A 24,883-nucleotide genomic window follows, 5' to 3' on the forward strand; every position below is an offset into this window, starting at 1 on the left:
TTAACTCCTTTTTGTTGTTATTATGTGTTTAAAGTTAATAAGGCTTCTCAATTTTTTCATTAATAAGGCTTTTAAATTTCCTGATTAAAGTCGAAGCAATTTCTTAAAGTTATAAATCGAAACTATATATAAAAATTTGACAGCTTTGTTTTTATTTTAATAGTGTGCATTTAATTTAATGAAATAAAAATAAATAAAGAAGTGGAAAAAATGTAAATAAATGACTGAATAAAATAAAAAAACTTCGTTGTCATATCATCTTTTGAATAATTTGAGTATTAATAAGTTATATAAAAATAAGCAAATTTTTAGTTTAAAAGGTAAAAAAAAAATTTGATTTGTTAAAAGGTAATTATGCTCCATCATTCTATCATGAGACTATTTAATATCTGTTCCTAAGGATCAGAATTCTTTTTCATTTCACTTTATTGTAAAAATGATATATACTTAATATTTTCATGTGATATGCTGCAGTTTTAAATACCTAAGAGATGATTGAAATTGTTAATTCAAAAATCAACTAATATTTAAACAATTAATACGTAAAAAAATAATTGTCGCAAGCAAATTAATATTAAGTAAGAAGGAAACAAAAATGATATCAATATATGCTGAATCACTAGTGAGACAGGTGGGATGAACGACATCGAAACCAATTTGATTGAATAGTAAAACTAGAAGGTGTTTCTAAAATCCGGAAATCAATCAAGCTTCAATTTTTTTTTCTTTTTTTTGTCACGAAATTTATCAGGGGCTATTCGTTAGATTTCAATATGTGTTATGTTTTTTCATAGATTAAATATTAAACATTAACAAATATTTGTCTTTTAAAACCTTTCACTCCATAATAATTATTAATTCTATAATAATCTTATAATAATTATTCTGTAATTGTAATTCTAATACTAATTGATATAAAGCGTTAGTGTGTATATATTAAATGTCTTCCATCGGCGGAACCCCGACATTACGATTAAAGTTAATTAAGGTAATTACGAATATTATAACCTAAAAACAGACTATTTTTAAAATATTTAATTCGAGGAATGTAGATTTTTCCTCGTTTTACCATTTTCAATCTTAAATAAGGTTTTAGATCCGACAGTTAAGTTTGCAGTCCTTGAGTTATATCTAATCTAGTTTTGAATAATTTTTGGTGTATATACATAAGCTGAAAATGAATAAGATAAGCCGAATTATGGTTTACTTCTAAATGAACTGATCAATTTGGAAAGCATTTTTCAAGAATGTTAAGTATCCAAATGACTTAATTTATTGAATTTAAAAAAAAAATTTAAAAAATATCCGCAAGGCAGGTTTGTATATTTGGGGCTGATGATTATGAAATCTAACACAAAACTGTGAGATCGGGGGCTCTATTCCAGCTGATGGCAGTTTTTAATTATTATTTCTTAATACTGAAAAATGTTTTTCGTATTTTTTTAAGTATGCATGTTACTAACTAGTAATTTAACAATTATTTAAAGAACTGGAAGGCTCCGCTACCTGTTCATTTTGCTCACTAACCCTCGTGGTTGCTTCTGCATTCATTTCTGGTTTAGAGGAAAAACGGTTTATTTCCCTTTTTTTCTACAAAAATTACGATTGAATTACCATTTACATTTTGAAGGTGATTAAATTTAAGTAAATCAATAAAATTGGTACCAATCAATAAAATTGGAAAATTGGTACCTGCCGCAGAGTTAGTACTCAATAAAGTTGGACTCAAGGGATAGAGCATTCTCCTCCGAATGAGGTGCACCGAGTTCGAATCCCAGTGATGGCTGAGTGATATGAATTCCACACCCGGCTTTTACCGACCACAGTGCTGACGTGAAATATCCTCAGTGGTAAGCGGATCATTTCTTAGAGTTCCCTTGGTATCAGACTAACCGTAGGAGGATTTCGTGGGTTTCCTCTCCATGTAACTCAATCGCGGGCTATCAAAACGTCCTCCACGAATGCAAAAATTTCTTCCACTACTTGATCCTGGAGTTCTCTTGTCTGCTGGATTAGGTTCAAAATTACAAGGCTACGGAATTAAACATTAGTAGTAGTAAGCTCGAATTTTTGGAATTTTTTCTAGTTGTGCATAAATTTTTTATTGTTTGAGTTGCATTGTTTGAGTAGAATATTTAATTGAGAACACTGTAGAATCTTATGATGGATGTGCATATATTGTTTATTTATTCAGATATCACTTTTATATTTTTTCTTTGTTAATATTTGAATCATGATAAATTTTTTATCAGAACAAATATGTCTATGTCATATTAATTATTTTTCGTATATTAAAAATTATTGCTTATTTTCAAAATTATCTTAGCCCCCCTGTCGGGGCATTGCTGACCCCCTGTCGGGCTAAGTCTAGCGCCACTCTTGCAAGTCCCCAATTAGGGGAACCTTTCCCATTTTTTTGGTTTTGATGGAATTGGACGATTTAAATCAACAGCCGGCACACTGGACAGGTGTTGTGATTTGAAGAATGTTTCCATCTGAGGTAGCAAACCTCATGGAAACGATGTCCACAATTTGCCTATAGGCTCTGGTATGATTTCCTCTTAGCAGATTAATACTTCGTCAAAAAACCATCTTCCAAGCGGCTGCGAAAGACAAAAGTTTCGTATTTCATCAGCCATTCTGATGCTTAGTTCTTCAGTCATTCTGTAGACGTCGGAAATATTGCTTTTTGATAATATTCTCCAGCTAGTCGATTCCAAACGATCAAAATGCCACTTACTGATTCATCATATTCTATATTAAGTCATAATCTGTAAAGACATATTTATACAGAAAAACAAGTTATAAAATATAAAAAATAGGGTTAAAGAAAACTTCATTGTCAAAAATTAATGATATTGGGCAGTTGAAAATGATGGGATGAGCAGAAATAATTGAAATAATTAAAAAAAAAATTACAATATATATACATAAGTATGTGTTGTTAGTGTTCCTCTGCTAGCACAGCGACCTGGCTGTCCTGGTGATTACCGCTCGTACCGGATTGCTCACCCAGTGTTGGCGCCTCTATCGGCTTTGGCTTCGTTTATCTTTTCTTTTGGCGAAAAGAAGAGCTCTTGTTGTTTTTGTTTTTGATATCGTCGGACGTCTTCAAATGGCGTCATTCATCGTTTCGTTAATAAATTGTTAAATAGTTATCGTTTGTACTTAATCATTCGTAATATACAGTCCGCATATCGATCCCCTCAACATGTTCCTGTCTACCCGGAATTCAAACCTGATATAATTTCGAAAATAACAATTTTGATCAACTTTCGTTTTCGTTTCGTCATAACTTCGTTTTGATTTCGTTTGATACATTTTGATTTGCAAAAATGACTGATACTGAGGAACAATATGAAAAGAGCTTAAAACAATTGAATCGTCGTCGTGGTAGCTCTAAAAGCAAAATAACTAGGTTGGAAAGCTTTATTTCTACAAATGGAAATGAGGCTGATTGTCTCGAACTGCAATCTCGTATCGATAGCATAGGATTAATTCTTCAAGAAATTGAAGTTTTAAAACTGGATTATTATTCAATTTTGAAGGATGAAGAATTAGAAGCTTATCAATCCCATTTTGATGAAATGGAAGAACAGATAGAATCTTGCAAGGTAAGCTTACAAAGACTTTTTCATTCAAGAAGTTCTAATATTTCTCATTTGCATAACAATGAACAATTAAGTAATAGTAAAATAAATGTTAAATTGCCAGATATTTGCTTGCCTTGTTTTGATGGAAAAATCGAAAATTGGAATAACTTTAAGCTTCAATTTGATAGTTTGATAACTGAAAATCAGTCTTTAAATAGCATGCAGAAATTGTTTTATTTGCGTTCAGCTTTAAAAGGTGACGCTAAATATATTGAAACACCAGAAGATACTTTTGAATCCTTGATGAAAATCCTAAAAGAAAGATTTGAAAATACTCGTTTAATTGTAAACAATTATATCTCGAACATTTTGAATTTTGAAAAAATTTCTGTTGAATCTTATAAAGAATTGAGACATTTAATTGATACTTTAAATAAAAGTTTAAGAGGTTTAAAATTAATGAAATTGGAAAGTAATGATCTTGTTGAACAATTAATAATTAACATAACTGTTCAAAAATTGGATAAGGAAAGTCGCAAACAGTATGAAATGAGTTTAACTTCTACTGAACTTCCAAAATTCAATACATTTATGGAATTTATTCAAAAAAGATGTCAAACATTAGAAAATCTTCAGGGAAACTTTTTTGTGAACAAAGCTAAGAATATTCAACATCAAAACAAAGCACGCAACTTTGTTGTGAAATCGAATTGCAATAAATGCCATTTGTGTTCAAAGGACCATTTAATTTACAACTGTCCCTCTTTTTTAAAAATGTCACCAATTCTCAGATTTGATGTTGTTAAGAAAAATAATCTGTGCATTAATTGTTTAAATGCATCACATAAACTGAATTCCTGTCCATCGAAATTTACATGCAAATTCTGTCAAGCTAAGCATAATTCCTTATTGCATCGCAAGGAAAATAATTTTCGCCAAACGGAGATTAATTCGGGATCTCTAATAGAGCAAGAATCGCAGGTGCCAGTCTGTAATCCAACTTCTCAGGACATAAATAATGTTTCAAATGATAATTTAATATCTCATGTGTTCGCTACTACAAACACTTGTAGAAATAAAAACATAATTCTCGCAACGGCTCTAGCTTGGATATGGAATCCTGTGAGTAACTGTTTCGTTCAAGGACGTTTATTGTTGGATAGTGGAAGTATGGTAAACATTATGACTTCGGATTTCGCAAACAAAATCGAATTGAAAAAAGAAAGAATAAATATTCTAATAAGTGGGTTAGGAGGAAATGAAACAAATGTTAAATATAAATTGAATGCTCTTGTTTCTAATAAAAATTCATCGTTTTCGCTTCGCACTGAATTTTTAGTAATCAATAAAATGACGGATTTAATTCCATCTAACACTTTGAATTTACAGAACATTATTATTCCCAATCATTTAATATTAGCTGATCCCTCTTTCGCTAAGGCAGGAAAAATTGATATGATCTTAGGTGCTGAACATTTTTTTGAAATCATTAAAGAAAATAAATATCGCACTTCAGAAAACTTAACATTTCAAGATTCTGTTTTTGGTTTTATTGCTGGTGGTTCATATGAATCCAAAAACCCCAAACATTATTGTAATTTAGTTTATCGTGCAGAAAACATTGAAAATAGCATTAAGAAATTTTGGGAAATTGAAGAAATAGATAATTCCCGAAATTTGAGTGATGAAGAAGCATTTTGCGAAAGTCACTTTCAAAAGAATCATAAAAGAGTAGAAAGCGGTCGTTACATGGTCAAAATGCCTATTCGTGAGGAAGCGCTGGAAACTATAGGCGAATCTCGTTATTTAGCTCAGAAACGCTTGAATCAGACCGTGAGAAGATTGAACACCAATCCTGAAATGAAGAAACTTTATTGTGAATTCATAAATGAATACGAAAATTTAAATCATATGGAAAAGGTTATAGATGAAGTTTCACCTTCTTTATCATATTATATGCCACATCATGGCATTTTTCGCCCCGACAAAACTTCTACAAAACTAAGAGTCGTATTTAATGCCTCTACGCCTACATCGACAGGACAAAGCTTAAATGACATATTGCTAACCGGAGAAGTGAGAGAAAACGTTTTTGATTTGATTGTTCGATTTAGAAAACACAAGATTGCCTTAACAGCTGATATTAGGAAGATGTTTCGTCAAATATTAATCGATCCGTCTCAAAGAGATTTATTGAGAATTTTGTGGAAAACTCAAGAAGACGAAGTGCCTACAGTATTCAGAATGAAAACAATTACGTATGGAACAAAAAACGCTCCATTTCTGGCCATCAGAACATTGAAGCAGTTAGCAATGGATGAACAGTTGAATTACCCTCTTGCTTCAGAAGTTGTTCTTTCTGATTTATACATGGACGATGTAGTTACTGGATCAACAGATCTTGAATCGGCTTTAGAGTTAAAGACTCAATTGGTAAAAATGTTTGATAGTTGTGGCATGACCTTGCACAAATGGAACTCGAATTCCAGGGACTTGATCAATGACAGCAACTTTAACGAAGAATTCTCTTTCGAGACTGAAGAATCTACTAAAACACTAGGTATAATTTGGCAACCGGGACAAGACAAGTTCACTTTCAAAGTATGCGTGTCCCAGCAATCAACCTATACCAAACGAGATATATTGTCAGTCATTGCTAGGTTGTATGATCCAATTGGCTTTCTTGGACCCGTCATCAGTAGAGCTAAGATAATGCTTCAAAAACTTTGGACTCAAAACCTTAATTGGGATGACACTTTGCCGGATCACATTGCTCTAGAATGGAATCGTTTTGTCAGTAACCTGAAAGCTTTAGAGAACATTCGAATCGACAGATATGTTCTAACCTCTAAAGTTAAGAAAATTGCTCTCGTTGGATTTGCTGATGCATCCACTTTGGCTTACGGAGCTGTGATATATCTTCATCCTGACAGTTCTAACTCTGCCTTTAAAATCCTAGCCAGTAAATCTAGAATTGCACCTCTAAAAACAATATCCGTACCTCGTTTGGAGTTATGTGCATGCCTTTTACTTGCTAAGTTAGTTCAAAAAGTTATAGCTGCTTTAAGAATGGATATCAAAGAGGTCACTTTATTTTCAGACTCTACCATCGCATTGGCTTGGATTAACTCTTCTCCGCACCAATTAAAAACATTTGTTGGAAATCGTGTATCCAAAATTCAAACACTTTCAAATAATTTTCACTGGAGACATATACCATCTGAGGAGAATCCTGCTCAGGGCCGGATTTACGTATAAGCTAAATAAGCTGTAGCTTGGGGCCCCGAGATGATAAGGGCCCCCAGATCCAACTTTTTCCTTCTTTTTTTAAAGTTTTATTCGGAGCTGGAGCCCTCTGAAGCCTAAATTAATTTTTTTTTCTTTATTACATTGGCAACCGCTTTTTAAAATCTAATAGAAGTGTTTACAAGTATAAAATAATTGTTACTTTTTTAACCAAAAGAGCAATAAAAAGGCCTTTTGACTCATAAGAATATCCTGTAGCTTTCGTAGCTACCAGTGATGGGAGTAGACCATGGATCCTTAAAAGCGGTACTCCATGGAGTAGTCAAATAGCCGCCTCAATTTGCACTGTGGGAAAGCTTCTAAGTTTTCAGCTTCTTTAAATTGCTGTGGGCTCTTTTGTCCACAGAAACACCCTTTTGTCTGATTTCTGGGCAAAAAATTTCTAGGGCTATGGGAGAATCTTGTTTAGGGTCACTCTGTTTCGAGATTTCCGTTGTGTCTCATTGTCGTTAAGGTGCTTCTCGTTTAATTTTAACTTTTCTTTTTTGCAAAATATATGTTTTCCAATTTATTACAAAAGCTTTTTTTCCTTTTAATTATCCTAAATGTTTTAACTAGCTTAATTGTTTAATTTACTTAATTATTGTAATTGATTTTAATTTGTTATTTTCCAAATTAATCGTGCATGAATCCGTGAACTCCTTTCTTTATTTATTTAAATGGTGGGCCACCATTCAATTCTCTCTTTGACAGGCCCATCTGCCAAAATTCTTGATTTGGTTTATTTTGGATGAAATTGAGATAACAGATGTGGTAATTTTACTTACTGCTAATAGACAGAAGCAACATGTGATATTGCTTGATAGAGCATTGAAATCAAGTGATCATCAGCTAAACAAATGTTTAAATATATATGTAAAAAATATTGTTCAAACCTCCTGTCTGACCAAATTTTCCATGTATCCCCGAAATATGAATTATGTTTAATTTGTAAAATATGATATTTCGTACACAGAATTCATTTATTTAGTTAGCTTATGCTTTTATTGTTTATTGATCATACTTGTATCTGTTTTTAACTCCCTGATTTTTGTTGTTATTATGTGTTTAAAGTTAATAGGGCATCCAAATTTTTTAATTTATAAGGATTTCAAATTTTTAAAGCAAAGTCGAAATAACTTCTTAAAATTGCAAATTGAAACTACTTATAAAATTTTGGCAGATTTGTTTTTATTTTAAATCTGTGCATTTAACTAAATAAAATAAAAACAAATAAAAAATAAGTTTAAAAAATATAAATAAATGGCTAGATAAAATATAAAACTGTGTTGTCAATGAAAAGGAACATATCTTTTAAACAATTTGAGTATTAATAAATTATTTAAAAATAAACAATTTGAAAAGGTAGAAAAGTTTTTTGATTTGTTTAAAAGGCAAATTTTGTCCCATCATTTGATCAAGAGACTATTTAATATCTGTTTCTAAGAAGCAGTAGGTCATGTGTGGGTGTGTGGATGATGTAAGTAAAAGAGGCATATCAAAAAAGCCAATTTAACTTCAGTTAATGCCCTCGATATTATATTTTTAAACTCCTCGCAAAAATGTAGTAAAAAAGTTATACAAATTAATTGTCGCAAACAAATTAATATTAAGTAAGAACGAATCAAAAATGATATCGAAATATGCTGAATCACTAATGAGACAGGCGGGATGAAAGACATCGAAACCAATTTGATTAAATAGTAAAACTAGAAAGTGTTTAAAAATTCGGACATGTATCAGGCTTCAATATTTTTTTTACTGCCACAAAATTTATCAGGGACAATTCGTTAGATTTCAATTCGGGTTTTTCTTTAATTAAATATTAACTAAAATTTGTCTTTCCAAGCTTTTCATTCTGTAATAACGAATGTCAAGCATTTAAAGCATCCAGTTCAAGAATGTCAAGCATCCAATTAACTTCAGTTATTAAATTAAAAAAAAAAAAATAATAATAAATAAATATCCGCAAGGCAAGTGTGTATATTTGGGGCTGATGATTATGAAATCTAACACAAAACTGTGAGATCGCGGGTTCTATTCCAGCTGATGACAGTTTTTAATTATTATTTCTTAATACTGAAAAATGTATTTCTTATTTTTTTAAAAGTATGATTATGCATGTTAAAAACTAATAATTTAACAAGTATTTAAAAAACTAGAAAGCTACACCCCCTGTTCATTTTGCACACTAACCCTCATGGTTGCGATTGAATTTCTATTTACATTTTGAAAATGACTAAAATTTGGCAAATCAATAAAATTGGTACCTCCTGCAGAGTTATTACCCAGTGAAGATGGACTCAAGGGCACTGAGTTCGAATCCCAGTGTTGACTGGTCGATACGAATTCTACACCCAGCTTACACCAGCCACTGTGCCGAAGTAAAATATCCTCAGTGGTAGACGGATCATAGGTCCCCTTGTTGTCAGACTGACAGTGGAAAGCTTTTGTGGTTTTCCTCATCATGTAACTTAAATGCTGGGCAGTTCCATCAAAACGTCCCCCTCCAAGACGAAAATTTCTTCCAATACTTGATCCTGGAGTTCCCTTGTGTTCTGAATCGAGTTTAAAATTAGAAGTCTAATAAGTTGAACATTAGTAGTCGTAAACTCGAAATTGGGTTGGCTGTTCAATGTCTATTATAAAATAAACTAATAATTTGGCCGGGATAGCCTGGTTGGCAGGGCGTTGAACTCGTGTTTGTGAGAATGGGATTTCGAATCCAGCCGGCCGAAGAATACCCATGCATAAAATGGTGACTGGTGCATGTTAAATCTGCAGTGGTCACAATGTCCTCTAAGTTCTCACCACAAATCAATACCTCTGGGTACTGATTCAATTCTCTTGTCTTCTGGATTGAGTTCAAAATTATAAGGTGATTATTCAATATTATACGGAGTTAAACATTTGTAGTCGTAAGCTCAAATTAAGTCGGTTGTTCAACGGCGGTTATGAAAAAAAATAGAACTAATAATCAAATTGTATTTTCTTCTGTTCTTTCTAACTCCTTGCTTATTTTTGACACAGCTTCATAATTTCATGTTTCTAAGTCATAGAGCAGCAAAGCGAAATGTAACGTTTAAAAAAGAAACAATTTAGAAAAAAAAAAAAAAAAAAAAAAAAATCATTAAAATTTCAAATAACATAGATTCAGAATTTCAAGAAAAAAAATTCTGTTAAACATATAATGGTTCTTCTAACATATCAAATCTTTACTCTGTGCTTATGATGTTCTTAAACTGAGTTTCTGTTTTTTTCCTCGTTCAAAAAATATGTGTAATAATAGAAAGGCTCTACATTATAGTCCCATCACAATCACTATATTTAACAATCAAGCAATATTATCAAATTTTTAATAATATAATGTTAATATTCAGCAATAAAAAATACGACAGTCTACTTTAGGTGTATAGAAATAGAATTGAACTTAAAAAGGGCCCCATCATTTTCAGTAGCTTAGGGCCCCGCCAAGCTTAAATCCGGCCCTGATCCTGCTGACTTGATTTCGCGAGGAATCGATCCTTCCGAATTGGTGTCACTGGACTTGTGGTTTTCTGGACCATCGAGTTTAGACATTCAACCAACAGATCAACAATCCATTGAAATTTTGAACAGTGAACTTTATGAGCGTGAACTTAAAAAATCATCGAATATAACTCTTACTTTGTCTTCCAACTCAGACTTTGTTAATAGTTTTCTCACTTTAAGTAATCATTTTGTAAAACTAATTCGTATTTTGAGTTACATTTATAGGTTCATATCTAATTCTCGGAAACAGGAAAGGCTGTTTGGTCCCATCACTAGAGAGGAACTTCAGCATGCAAAGCTTTCTCTAGTAAAGTTAGTACAGGTAATTGTATTTAGGAAGGAGATACATGCATTAAAAAATAAAAATAGATTAAAGGACAGCCACGTAAGTAATTTAAATCCTTTTCTTGATTCTAATGGTTTGGTTAGAGTAGGGGGCAGAATCAACAATTCGAATTTATCTTATGATCAAAAGCACCCATTGCTAATTCCAAGAGATCATAAAATAACTACTTTAATTTTCCAGTATTTTCATTTAAAAAATTTGCATGTTGGTGCGCAAACTTTGCTTCATTGTGTTAGACAAGAGTTTTGGCCCCTGAATGGTAGGAACACTGCTCGAAAAATCGTTCACGATTGCATAACATGTTTCAAAGCCAAACCTAAAATAGAACAGCAAATTATGGCTTCTTTACCGAAAGAAAGAGTTACCATAAGCCCTCCCTTTTCAAAAACTGGAACCGATGCGGTCCCTTTCTTATTAAATATAAAAATCAGCGGAAGGGAATCTTAAACAAAATCTATGTTGTAATTTTTGTATGTTTAATTACCCGTGCCATTCATTTGGAAATAGTAAGTGATTTGACAGCAGAAGCATTAATTGCCACCCTTAAAAGGTTTTTCGCGAGAAGAGGTCTGCCTTCTATTATATTTTCTGATAATGCCACAAATTATACTGGTGCTCAATCTGAATTGAGAAAATTGCATGATCTTGTTAAAAATTCAGAAAATCTTGCTTCTTATTTATCCCATGAATTCGTTGTTTGGAAATTTATTCCTCCCAGATCGCCAAATTTTGGTGGCATTTGGGAGGCGGGAGTTAAATCTTTTAAGCACCATTTGAAAAGAACTATTGGAAACTCTAAATTAACATTAGAGGAATTTTTAACGGTTATAAACCAAATTGAAGGTGTATTAAACAGTAGACCACTTTTTCCCCTTTCTTCGGACCCCAATGATTTTGAGACCCTAACTCCCAGTCATTTTTTAATTGGGCGACCCATAAACAGTATTCCGGAATTTCCTGTTGTAGACATTCCTGATAATCGACTCTCTCGGTGGCAAAGGATACAAAAAATCAATCAAACTATTTGGAAAAAATGGTCAAGAGATTATCTAAATAATTTACAGCAAAGAAGTAAATGGTTATTCGAAAAAAACAATGTTAAACCAGGAACACTAGTTTTAATTAAAGAAGATAATCTACCCCTTTGTTCATGGATTATTGGTCGTATCCACGAGGTTATCCCAGGAAATGATGGAAAAATTCGAGTTGTTATTGTAAAAACTGCACAAGGTTTCTTTAAACGCAGCATATCAAATATATGCGTTTTACCTATTAATGAGTCTACTAGTAATTAGTTTACATGTTTATTTTTTTTCATTGTTGTCATAAAGAATGTGATTGTGTGCATTTAGTTTGCTTGTGAAAAATATTATGTTATTTGGTTATTTAGTCATTAATTTTAGAACTTTTTTTTATCATTTGCATTATAAATTGTCATTTATTGTTGTGTATGTATTTGTTTGAAATGGATATTTCAAAGCCGGGCGGTATGTTGGCGCCTCTATCGGCTTTGGCTTCGTTTATCTTTTCTTTTGGCGAAAAGAAGAGCTCTTGTTGTTTTTGTTTTTGATATCGTCGGACGTCTTCAAATGGCGTCATTCATCGTTTCGTTAATAAATTGTTAAATAGTTATCGTTTGTACTTAATCATTCGTAATATACAGTCCGCATATCGATCCCCTCAACACCCAGTTCGGACCCTTTCAGGTTACTCCTTCCCCGGCCTCGCCACATCCTGGTGTTATGATTTGTGTGTGTTCGTGTTGTTCATGCTTTAAAATATCTTGATATTATACAGAGTTCAAAAAAGCTGTGACAGGGCTATAGTTAATATTGTCCTTAATAATATCAATGTTAAGCAGGGGGTTAAAATCAGAGGTTGTACATTTGGTTGCTTCACTAAAGAACTTTGTGTTTAACTTAGTGATGAACTCATTTATAATTTCGATTTTTTGGTCTTTCCTAAAAGAGTCGTTGCTAATTGCCCTTGGGGCTCCTAGCATCATTCTTAATATCTTTCCCTCCGCATTGGAAAGCCTTTTTTTCTAATTGTTGGTTATAGTTGTTAAAGCAGGGTACGCATACGTTAGTATGGGTCTTATTGCTTGTAGATATATTAGCCTTTTATTAGCTTAGTTAAGCAGGGAATTTTTGCATGTAATTGAACTTAGACCGAAATAGGCACCTTTGGCTTTTATTATTTCATTGATGTGTTATTGCAGCTCAGCGTGCCGGTCATTTTATACAATCCGCTTGGACCGAGTCCATTCGGACCTGACGTCAGATGAAATGAATTCTTCCAGCACAACATGGTCTCTAAAAAGTGACTGCATGGCCTGATCTCAGTCTAAATGGAATGTTCTAGAACGCTTCGGGGTTTCTAAATGTATTTGAAGGGCCAGTCCCGCAGTGGACAAATCGTTAAGACACGGTTCCCATCAGATCACCGAAGTCAAGCATCACTGGCTGCGGTCAGTGTGCGGGTGGGTGACCACTTGGATCAGTCTGCGTAGGGACCGAGGCTGTGAGGTATTGGTGCTCGTTAAACTGTGCTACCGTAAAGTGCTCGATTTCGCGCGCAGGTCGTCGGGCTACCGAAGCGGGGGTGCTATCCCCTCCGCAGAGGATTAAAATTGTGATGGCATGTCTTCGAATCATCCTCAGGGATGTTTCCCAGACCATCGCAAATAGCCCATTGTGCAGCTCTAGTGCGACGTAAATGAACAACAACAGCATTTGAAGTGCCGAACATCGTACCCCGAAACATCCTGTGAACCGCTCTAGATTTGGAAATCATCACAGGATGTGTTTCCGATCATACGATACTCTGTATCCTGTTGCATGCTTTCTTTGTTGTTGTTGTTGTTGTTGGTGGTGGTGTAGTTCATTTACGTCACACTAGAGCTGCACAATGGGCTATTGGCGATGGTGGTCTACGAAACATCCCTGAGGATGATCCGAAGACATGCCATCACAATTTTGATCCTCTGCAGATGGGATGGCACCCCCGCTTCAGTTGCCCGGTGACCTGCACGCGAAGTCGAGCACTTTACGGTAGAACAGTTTAACGAGGACCAATACCTCACACCCTCGGTCCCTACGCAGACTGATCCAAGTGGTCACCCACCCGCACACTGATCGCAGCCAGTGATGCTTGACTTCGGTGATCTGCTGGGAACCGTGTCTTAACGATCAGTCCACTGCGGGACGGGTCACATTCACACAAAGGAGAAAGAACATAGAACACAGAGAGAGAAAGAAACATCTATGCCCTGAGCAGGATTCGAACTCGCAACCATCGGAGTCCAAGGATGAAAAAACGCAATTTGCAGTGCTTCGGTTTGCGTAAAAGGTTTTATTTTGAAGGTGTCGTAATGCTCAGGTAGTTTTTCGTGTGACTGTAATCCTCGGACCAAACTCAAATCCCTCAATCAAATCCCCCTCCAGCTATCCATCAAGCCTCAACCATAAACTACATTACACATGTATATATTATGTAAATATTTATGGCAATGCATTGCATCAAGTAGATTTTGTTTGTTTATTTAGGCCCCCTCTCCCCATCTTTCTGCTCTACCTTGCGCTGTGGTGAGTAGATTTGTACGATTTCCGAGTGTGTCATATTTTGAATCAGTTATTCATATCACTAATCGCTCTTGTTTTTGAGTGCCATGTAATTTCCAAACTTGATTTAAAAAATGCTACTTGAATCGGTTGAATTTAAGATCCTGACGAAAGTTTTATACTTAGATCTGTTATACTTTCAAAAAGATTTTATTTCAATTTTCTTGGGTATGACAAAATGAAGACGTAACAATAAATATCCCTTTTTCGTAAGAAAACTTATTTGCTTATTGATTATTATATATAAGATTGTAAAAATGAATGAGTTGTTTGACTTTATATCAGGGTTGGCAAGATTTTGCCGCAGGTGGAAAAAACCATGGTAAATACCGGTAAAAACCGTCCTGGTAAAAACAGGTTTTTGTCTAACAAATTGGCAAAAATCTATATTTTCCAAGATGTGAGGACAAAAACACATTTTTGATACAAAATTATTCCTAAAATTGCAATATATACTCTAAATATAAATAATTACAAAAAAATTAACAAAATTATTATTCCATAATTAATTATAATGTAATAATATATCATTTTAGTAGTTTAAAACATTATTGAGTGGAAAATTCGCGATTATTCTCTTTTTTCCAGTGAAATGGACTTATTTTAAATTAATATAACTATAATTTAAAGCATAAAATATCTATCAAGATGTGTAGTTAATTATTGTACAAATAATAATTTTTTATGATAAATAATAATATTTATTTATTTGTAAAAAAACATTTATTTAAGGATTCTAAAATGAAAAGAGGTCAAAAACTTTCAATCTTTTAAAAATTATTGCCTTTATATTAATTATTAATATGTTAAAAATAATTTTTTCATGTAATGTATCAAAATTATTATTCCTTATGATTGATTTAAATTTGTTTCGAGTATTTTGTAATGATATTTAATCAGCAATTTAGATAATTTGGTTTTTGCCGGTTTTTACCAGGTTTTTGCCACGGTCCTGGCAAAAAACCCTTTTTGCCGGCAAAAACTCCAACCCTGCTTTATATGCACTACTCTACAATAATAGAAGAGATTATTTCAGTTTTGGGTATATCTTCATATTTTTCTAGAAATACTTAAAAAGAATAATTTTATAACTTTAGAGGTATTAAGATCATTCAATTTCTCATACGTATCAATAAAGTTTAGAAATTTTAGGAGTTTGCAGAATTTGCAATAAATTACGAACGGAAAAGTGTGTTTTTGAGCTCTATACTGAAAAAAATAGTCACAAGCTTGCAACTTGTATCAATACTTTGGTTTTTATATGCAGTAACTGAAAAAACCTCATAAACTTAGCTTAATAAGGGTAATTTTTAATTAATAATAAATATATCATTTTAAAGTTTGAAAAAAATATGCTAAAATTGTGCAAGTAATTACTGTGCACTAAATTACTGTGTACTAAAATTGTGCAAGTAAGGACATTTAAAGTAATCTGCACAAACACAGAAAACATTTTTAAAAAAAATTCATTGTTTCATTCTAAATTGTATTTGGTAACTTATGAAAAAAGTTCAATTTAAATATTTAGAAAATGTTAAAGGTTTTTGTAATTTTTTACTTTACTAACTCTTTAAAAAATTGCTGTTAAACACTAGAGGTTTTTCACAAATTTCATTTTGTACAATATAAAATAAAATTTTATTATAAATTATAATACCCTGCAATGATTGTTCGTACAAGACAAGGTTGGCAAGTTTCTGCCGCGGTAGTTAAAACCACTGGTAGAAACCGGTTAAAACTGGCATGGCAGAAACCCTTTTCTGCCGCATTTGTGGCAGAAATTCAGAAAATGGTATAAAAGTAAGTACTGAGATTGACATACAATGGATAATTCATAGAAAAAACAATTAAATGTTAAACAAAATACAATTTATTTACAAAATTATCACCATTCAGAATCAAATATTACATTGTTTGCACTCTGCAGTAATCTATAACAAAAGACAAGTTTTGATGCAGTTTCTAAACCTAAACAATTTCTCAATTTGCTATGCACGAACGAGAAATTTGAGAAGATTCTCTCAAGTCCAGCAGAACTAGCAGGCATTGCCATCGAGGAACAAGCAAGATTTGTGAAACTTTCATCTATGGCATGTTTTTTAAAACTGGATCACCATGTAGCAGCCGGGGTAGTTGTCAAAACTTGACTGGAAAAATAAATTTCAGGAAATGGGGCCGATTCGTTTCGCAAAGCTATGACATAAGGTACAAAATCTGGGTTAATATTGGCGAGTAGAATTCTTGCACTTTCTTCGTGAGCACATGATAATTTCAATCCCAAATACTTTGGATGCAGCATATAAATGATAATCAGTAACTGCCTGTTTAAACCTGTATGTCACTTCTTTTTTATAAACAGCCATAAGATTCTCTTTACTTAATTTATTTTTCAGTTTACTTAAACAAAATGTCATTAAGCAATTACTGGAACTAATATAGACGTTTTTTTAGTTTCTGCCAGTTTTTGCCGCTTTTTACCGGCCAACCCTGGTACAAGATAATATTAAGGCATAGGGAAATAAAACGTTTTGGGTTATTATTTAAAAATTACTCTAAAATTTTTTCTTATTTTATTCAATATTTCTACAGTCAAAATAAGAAAATATTAGAAAAAAGAAAGTTTTTTCTTGTAAAAAATTTCATATTTCGACGAATATTGAAGCAAAGTATGTGACATTATATGCCGTAATTACATATAAAAATTATGCTATAATTACATGTAAGGGTAATTCATACAAGTTACAAGCTTGTTTTTATATTTCTTGGCATATGGGTTTCGAAAACACTTGTTTTCATTTGTAATTTATTGCTGATTTTAATTCAAAATTATGAAAAATGATTTTTTTTAATGTTTTCCACTTATACTAAGTATGAAAGTATTGCTTTAAATCCTCACATCTTGCACAATTTTTCATAATTTGAACAAAAATGAATGACATTTTGGTTATTAATTAAAAATTGCAACAAAAGTTGGTCTAATTTTGTTCAATATTTCTGCAGTTACAGTAAGAAAACGCTAAGGGAAAAAGTAGTTTCTTTTATAAAAATGTTCCTATTTCGCTGCATATTTAAGCAAGGTTTACGAAATTTCCTGCTGTAATATGTATATACATTATTATAATTAAGAAAGGTGTTTTATTTAATCAATTTAATATATTATCTGTTTTAGTAAATTGACTAAGTATTGATTTTGCCTTAGTTGCAATATTCAGCCGTATTGAAGACTAAACTTACCAAATAATTTTTTATACCCATTGAATACTTCATTTCATAATTTGTGTATAATTTTCCTCTCTATGTAACTCAAAGGCAGCTTAGTTCCATCAAGAAGTCCTGAACGAAGGCAAATTTCTCTCAATACTTGATACAGGAGTTCCTTTGTTTTCCGGATAAGGTTCAAAATTACAAGGCGAATGAGTTGAACATTGGCAACAAACTCAAAATTGGGTCGGCTGTTCAACAACAATTATAAAGTAAAACAGAATTTATGTAAAAAAATATTTGTACAAAAAAATTTCTTTAGGAAGAAAATTTTTTGTCTTGAGCTTTGTATTGCAATACTTTATATGTAAAATAACAATCAGATGAATAAATCAAATTCAATAAATAAATTTGCTTTTTTTTATGTATCTATAGTTTTAATATAATAATTATGAATTCAAAACTGTTTAATTTGTTTAGTAATATGTATATTCATTATTGTATATTCTTGACTTATGTACTTATTTTCTTATTTCAGATAGTAAGTGACCTTAATAATCATGCAGGACTTTTCAGCTGCAGATAAGCAGGCATTTCTGAATGACCTTAGACCAAAATATATTTTGTCATCGCTTTTGATAAAAAGAGTAATAACTCGTGAAGAGACAAAAGAAATAATGAATGCTGTAAGTATAATGACATCCTTAATTAATGAGAAAACTTATTTTTTGCTTTCGATGTAAGCAATAGTTTGAAATGATATGTAAAGGGTACTTACCCCTTTCTTTGGTACTTTTGACGCCGGGGTCTGTGAAAGATTTCTTAACAAAATAAACGATCTGGAAAAACATAGATATATATTTATTAACACAAGTAAATTACAGAAAAAAGATAAGCCACTAGAAGACAACTGACATGCTGCCTTTTTTAAGTGTGTGAAGACAACAACTCCTAACGCACATGCATTAGGAAAGTTCTATTTTTGGCGTTGCATTTCCAACACTTATATTTCCTTTAAGCTTATAAATTTTTTTTTTTTTAATACATGTGCTGCAACAAAAATTTAATTTTCACTACTATCACAAGCTCTGTTTTATTATGATTTTATTCTAGTGGTGAGAATCTCTTCACTACCCAACCCTCATAATTGTGTCTTAATCATTTTTGTTTCTTGTTAAAAAACAGCATTTATTCTATTGTTACCTATGACTCGTTATGGTTTTTTCTACTTATAAATATACAATTGTTAATTGGCAACGAAACTAACTTATCTTGTTTAAAACAATGTCAGAATCACACCACATTTATGTATATAAAATTTAGTCAGTATTTAGTAATCATGTCGGAGAAATACTGTAGTTCGTGAGTATGGATTTATTGAATAAACTCCAAAATTATACTTAACAACATTTATTGAAAATTAGGAAAACAAAACAGACAAATTATCTTAAGCCGGACAACCTCACTCGTTGCTGGTAAAAATATATTAATGACTCCTTTTAGGAAGGAGGTAACTCCCAAAAGCAATGTGATGGCAGCGCCGTCTCTAAATTAACACAAATATTAGGCAAAATGATAAATTCTGATATTACAGCTACTTTTTGAAGATAGATTCAAGTTAAACATCTTTCTTAGTCTTTCTCCTACACTATTCTTATTTATCTAGTTCAGGGATGGGCAAATGTTTTTAGGTCGAGGGCTAAAAATCGCAAAAAAAAAAAAGTTTGGTGGGCCGAGTAAAACCTTCTAAAATAAAATGAACGCATGGCATCAACTTTACATCTTTTAGTTGCCATTTTTGGGTAAGGAAAAACTACCAATTACTCAAAAGAGCAAGAGCCATTTTATGCATTTAATAATTTCACCATTATTTACAATGACGTTGTTCGTGTGCAATCTTTCCATATGCAGTAAGTGATGTTAGAACTCGCGTCGGCAGAAAAATTCGTTTGTTGGAGCTTAAAATTCGCAGTCTGCAACATGTGAAGTACAATTCGCCTATATCACATTCCATGTGTCTGCTCCTCGAGAAAGACAAATGCTCGTTGGAGCCAATCTACGGCTATTCTATAAAGAACTTCTGCTTCCAACATTTTACCAATTGAAACTGTCTGTGCTAACTATTTCCATCAATTTATGTTTTTCAGAACAAAAATAGAGAAAGTAAAAAGGTCATCAGTACTTTGTTAAAAAAGAAAGAACAAAAATAGCTCTAAACAAAGTAGACAAGAAAATGGATAGATTATGTATATTGTTTATATTCGCCACGGATTGGCAAGTTCAATTCTGTCAGCGGGCCGGATAAAACCTTCTGGCGGGCCGTAGTTTTCCCACCCCTGATCTAGTTTAACACCTTTCTAATCAGCCTAATTTTCCAATACACTCAGCATATTAAGTCTGTTATTGAAAAGAGTTGATTAGTATATTTTTTTAGCTAATTTTGTAAGTACAAATAAATTTCAGAAATGTTGTTAGACCGATTTTTAAAAGCTGGAAGAAAGTTCAATTCTCGAGTGATGTAGTTTTTACTATTTTTTTCTTAAATATTTAATTTTCATTTTTTGATACTTTGTTTTTAGAAGCAAGCACTTTGGTGATGCAATACACAGTGAAACCTCTAAGAATGGCCTCCTCTATTTGCAACCACTTTTTGAATTTTTTCCTTAAACTTTATGTTAAAGAAAACCTTTAGGAAAGACCATCAAAACTTTGACTGGGGAAGCCTCTGCACTAAATGAGGAAACACGAAAATAAAATATTAAAATTAAAAATATTAACAAAAAAGTAGATTCAAATGTATTCAAAATATTTGTAAGTGGCTCTTATTTAGAGAGCTGTTTTTAATAATCCCTAAAGGAGATCAACCACCTCATTTTGCAGTCAGAGTGCACTAAAAACTATGCTATCAATGATTTAGTTTTAGAGTTGAAAGTTAAATTAGAAAAAAAGTTATTTTAGAGAAAACTAATCATCTCAAACAAACCTCTTCTCATTTTTTAAAGCTAACTAATTTTTATGATAGAACTTAAACAAAAAAACATGATTGTTTATTTATTTCAAATAGTTCTATCTAATAATATTTTATCTAATAATAGTTCTATTCTAATGTTGTTTTTACACATAATTATATCAGTGAAGGTCATTTTTATTAATTCTAAATTTTATTCATCAATCTGGTTTTCATGATGCAAACAAGTCTCATTTTTGCACCAAGAAAATGGCATTGGGTAAAATTAAAATTACTTGCAAAAAAACTTATAACCTTCGATAACATTTTAGAGGTGATGAAGATAACTCCTAAGAGTGACCAATCTCTATCAACGATCATTTTACCGTGGAATGGAGAGTGATCGCACTTGAGAGGTTTCACTGTATATAGTAATTCTTATCAAAAGCAACGCTCCAAATTAATCCTGATCCAAGTTCACTTAAATCATATTTGGATTGATATGAAATAATGAACAATTGTCCCTCTGGGCAAAGACTGTCAACAAAGGGATGATATGTGCATTTGGTTATTTAATTTTATTGTCTCTTGTTTTGAAATGTGTTCCAGTTGCAAAATCTTTGATTTGTTAAATCTTGATTTTTATTAGTTCATTTTTTAAATTTTAAGTTCATCAAAGAAGTGTTTTTATGGAGTAAAAATCCTGTAAGGTAATTAAATTTTCTTCTTTCTCTTGCCACAAAGAATAAATGATTCAAGCAAAGAGGGAGAAAATTTTTTCTAAAATTGCAAAAAATAAAATTTTATAAGTTTTTGCGCAAATTATAATTTTAAAAAGAAGTATGAATGTTGAATTTATCAATAAAAATAGCTCTTTCAGCACATCAAATTTCAACATTGTAGCTGTATTTTTCTGGATTGCAGAATGGTTTGCTTGATATATTTTATTACATGTTTAACCATTTATAATTCTCCAACTAGTTACAAGTTGTTAAATATTCTGAGAAGTACATTTTCTCAAAATCATCTGCCAAAAATAGTCTTCATTTTCCTAAAAAATGACCCAAATTGTTGTGCTGCAACGAACACTTAAGAAAATTTCTTTTCATAAGCTTTCACCAGTAAATCTATATCTTAATGTGTTAAATGGGTTGTTCTCTTATCACTTTTTGAAATAATGTCATGTGATTTGCATCTGAATTGTATCTTTTCTTAAAAATAGCATTTTATGCTTTGAATTAATTCAATATTTTACATTATATTCCAGGGTGAAACAACTGCACAAGTTGAAAAACTTTTTAAAATTTTAGTTGAAAAAACACCTGATGCCATGCACGAATTTATAAAAGTTCTGAAAAAAGATGAAGATGGATGTGAAACATACCCATGGCTGGCAGAAAGATTAGAAGTGCATTTTAACCAGCTAACTAATGTTCTAAATGAGACGTTAGCAAACGGAGGTGTGCCGTTTCAAGTTAATTATCACCTTTTACGTGAAACGAAAGTTGTCAGAGTTCGTACAGAATTAAAGCAAGCAGTTATAAAAGCGAAGCTAAATGAAAATCGTCATTGGATTGTAATGTTTGGCCCTGTCGGATCTGGAAAAACCGTTTTAGCAGCTGACGCTCTAAGAAACTTAAAGTTGTTAGAAAATGAGTTTCCTGATGGTATTTTTTGGATTCAAGTTGGTTATCTTGATAGTGAAGAAGAAGTTAAACTTAAAGTTAAGAAAATGTACAAGTTTTTAGATGCTTATCCTCATATTAAACAAAATGATTCTTATGGAAACGAACATCTGGCTCATGAAAGTTTATTAGAAGATTTAAGAAGGAAAATATCAAAACTCCCCAGAATTCTTCTAATTCTAGATGATGTTAGGTGTTCCAGGATTATTAGGGCATTAGACGTGGGCTGTCCTATTTTAGTAACTACAAGACATAAAAATGTAGTAGATGATGTTTCTTCATATGTTACTTACATAAATTGTCAGGATGACTTGGAAAAAACTGAAATCAAAGAATTATTTTCTCTTCATGTCAAATGCAAACTTGAAGAGCTGCCTGATGTAGTTGATGATATTTGTGAAAAATGTAATGGTTAGTATTTATCGAATTTAGTTTCTTCAAAGTTATTAATAATAACTGTTTTTTTTTTTTTTTTGCTGGAAATTTCTATTCTGATTTATTTTATTTATTTTTATTATTTTTTTCAACAAGGTTTTAATTATTTGCTCCCCAAGCATTTATTATTTTGTTTTAAGTTAACATTTGACCCTGTGTTAGTTTGTAGTCGCAATGAATTCAATTACTATATTAATTGATGACGGGATTTTTAATGCCCAAATGTTTTAAAAAAATAAAAGACAAAGTATTTGCATATCATTTTTAAAATAAAGACCATTTAGAGTTTTTCTTACTTTGTCTTTATTAGTAAAATTAAATTAAAGCTGGTTTTCATTTGAACATTCCCTTTTTCTGTATTAAATTTGTCTGAATACAGGAAGTAAAGTTCCTCATTGTTTCAAAGGCTTTTCTTCGAAACCTGCATCGGTATCACTGCTTAGCTTCAATCATCTCTTGGGCTGATAGCATCACAAATTTCAAAATTTTAATGATATCAAACATGATAAGATATCTGTTTTTTTTCTTCTACAGGGTGCATAGCGTTTTTAAAAAGTGCTTTTTTTGGACCTGCATCGGTATCACTGCTTAGCTTCAATCATCTCTTGGGCTGATAGCATCACAAATTTTTAAATTTTAATGATATCAAACATGATAAGATATCTGTTTTTTTTCTTCTACAGGGTGCGTAGCGTTTTTAAAAAGTGCTTTTTTTCATTGGATGTTTTTAAAAAGTGCTTAATTTTCCCTTTTTTAAAATGAGATTTTTCCTTTACTATGTTGATTTTCGTTTCGAATTATGCAAAAGGACTCAGTTCACATTGTTCTATTCAACGTTTTCATAATTCATTCAACCCCAATCTATTTCGGCGTACCGTCGGTCCTTAGCGTATGAAAACGCCATTCGTTTTATGATTCAAAATTACATGATTTTTGACAATTGTCAAAAACTATGCCTGCAAAACTAAAGTTTTTTTTTTTTGACATGATGGTTAAATCCGGATAAAACCATCAATTGTCAAAAACTTGCCAACCCTGCCTAATTATATATTTTTTTAAAGTTCTTAAAAATATTTTTGAGTGCTTGAAAAATGCTTAAAAGGTGCTTATTTTTTGTTGAATAATTTGGCTACGCACCCTGTTCTCAATTCAATTTTTTTAAAAAATATTTGTAGAATTTCAGAATGATAGACATGAGAATATGTTAGTTTTAAAAAATAATTTTATCGGGTAATATTCTAAGAATAGCATTTTTGGTGGAACCCTTAAAATGAGGTAATATGGACAGGAAAACTAAAAATACTGGGGCAATAGATAAAGGTCTATTGTATATCAGTAAAAAGTAGTTAAATGATGGACGAAAGTGAAATAATATTTTCTACTATGTCAAATATAACACTTTTCAATCTCAATTTGTTTATTTATTTGTTTAACTTTCTAAAGTTTATAAGTTTGACCTTAAATTTCATTTTGTTGATAATTAATATTTCAAAATATTTTAAGTTCTATTTTTAACACTTATGCTAGTCTATGCACGAATTCATAAAAATAGGGCATGCCTGATATTTATGCTATAACTTTTTTTTAAATAATTTTATAACCGCATTGAACAGCCGACCCAATTTTTGGGTTTGCGACTACTAATGTTCCACTTCAAATTTAGGTTATTGCTTTAAAAAAATCTGGAAAACTTGGCAAAATCAGTTTAAAAATAATCAGTCAAAATTTAGCAATTTTTTTGTTTGTAACCACACTGAAAAGATCGCAAAATTTTATTTAAAGTAACAGAAATTTTAACCTTTTAGGATCACCAATGATTGCTAATCTGATTGGAAGTATGATGCAAGATTTTAAAGTGAAGGAGAGTTTTATGGAGCTGAATAAGAAACTCGCTGAGAGTGTCAACAACGCTTTTCGTCAGAGGTCTACCTCTAGAGACAAGTGGGATAAAAATAAAAATATGATTACTTTTTGCATAAATGAGCTTGAAAAATCTCTTCCAGATCTAAAAAAATATTTCTTAGATTTTGCAATATTTTACAGAGATTTCCCTGTTCCTCATTCAGTAAGTAGTAAAAATTTCTCACTGTATGCGAAAAATTTGCATGCAAATTTTTCGCTCGCAAAAGAGAACCTGATTGGTGAAAAATTTTCACCTGTGGTCAAAAATTTTCACACCCCAATCAAGTTCTCATTTGTATTAATTTTGTTTTTTGCATTCAATAAAAATTGCCCAT

At 31.7% G+C, this 24,883-nt stretch overlaps 2 protein-coding genes across 4 annotated transcripts in view; both read left to right on the top strand.

The window, feature by feature from the left end:
- The first annotated feature begins 3,335 nt into the window (after positions 1 to 3,335).
- Positions 3,336 to 12,050, top strand: LOC147802443 (uncharacterized). Its single transcript, XM_087152693.1, has 3 exons — positions 3,336 to 4,766; positions 4,983 to 6,834; positions 11,263 to 12,050. Exons 1-3 carry the CDS (start codon positions 3,336 to 3,338, stop codon positions 12,048 to 12,050), a joined length of 4,071 nt encoding a protein of 1,356 aa, XP_087008819.1.
- A 2,153-nt stretch (positions 12,051 to 14,203) lies between these two features.
- The window catches only part of LOC107449760 (apoptotic protease-activating factor 1), a 39,148-nt gene continuing 28,468 nt past the window's right edge, over positions 14,204 to 24,883 (top strand). The window contains exons 1-4 of one of the 3 annotated variants that reach the window (XM_087154111.1): positions 14,204 to 14,342; positions 18,118 to 18,265; positions 21,794 to 22,622; positions 24,452 to 24,711. In XM_087154111.1, the coding sequence (XP_087010237.1) occupies positions 18,140 to 18,265; positions 21,794 to 22,622; positions 24,452 to 24,711 (1,215 nt within the window). In that variant the 5' untranslated portion in view covers positions 14,204 to 14,342; positions 18,118 to 18,139. Of the gene's footprint in view, positions 14,588 to 18,117; positions 18,266 to 21,793; positions 22,623 to 24,451; positions 24,712 to 24,883 lie in introns of all 3 variants that reach the window. The other 2 variants (XM_043055867.3, XM_087154112.1) reach the window with 2 other exon arrangements.

Source organism: Parasteatoda tepidariorum, chromosome 10 (genome assembly GCF_982258835.1).
Source record: "Parasteatoda tepidariorum strain Cologne lab strain chromosome 10, Ptep-v5.0, whole genome shotgun sequence".
In the NCBI taxonomy this organism is placed as follows: Eukaryota; Metazoa; Arthropoda; class Arachnida; order Araneae; family Theridiidae; genus Parasteatoda; species Parasteatoda tepidariorum.

Excerpts from the sequence above, each read along its gene's own strand:
- LOC147802443 (XM_087152693.1), top strand. The coding sequence starts at position 3,336 with ATGACTGATACTGAGGAACAATATGAAAAGAGCTTAAAACAATTGAAT. Across the intron at positions 4,767-4,982 it reads TGTTGGATAGTGGAAGTATG|AACATTATTATTCCCAATCA; the intron begins GTAAACATTATG and ends TTGAATTTACAG. Across the intron at positions 6,835-11,262 it reads TGAGGAGAATCCTGCTCAGG|TAAGTGATTTGACAGCAGAA; the intron begins GCCGGATTTACG and ends ATTTGGAAATAG.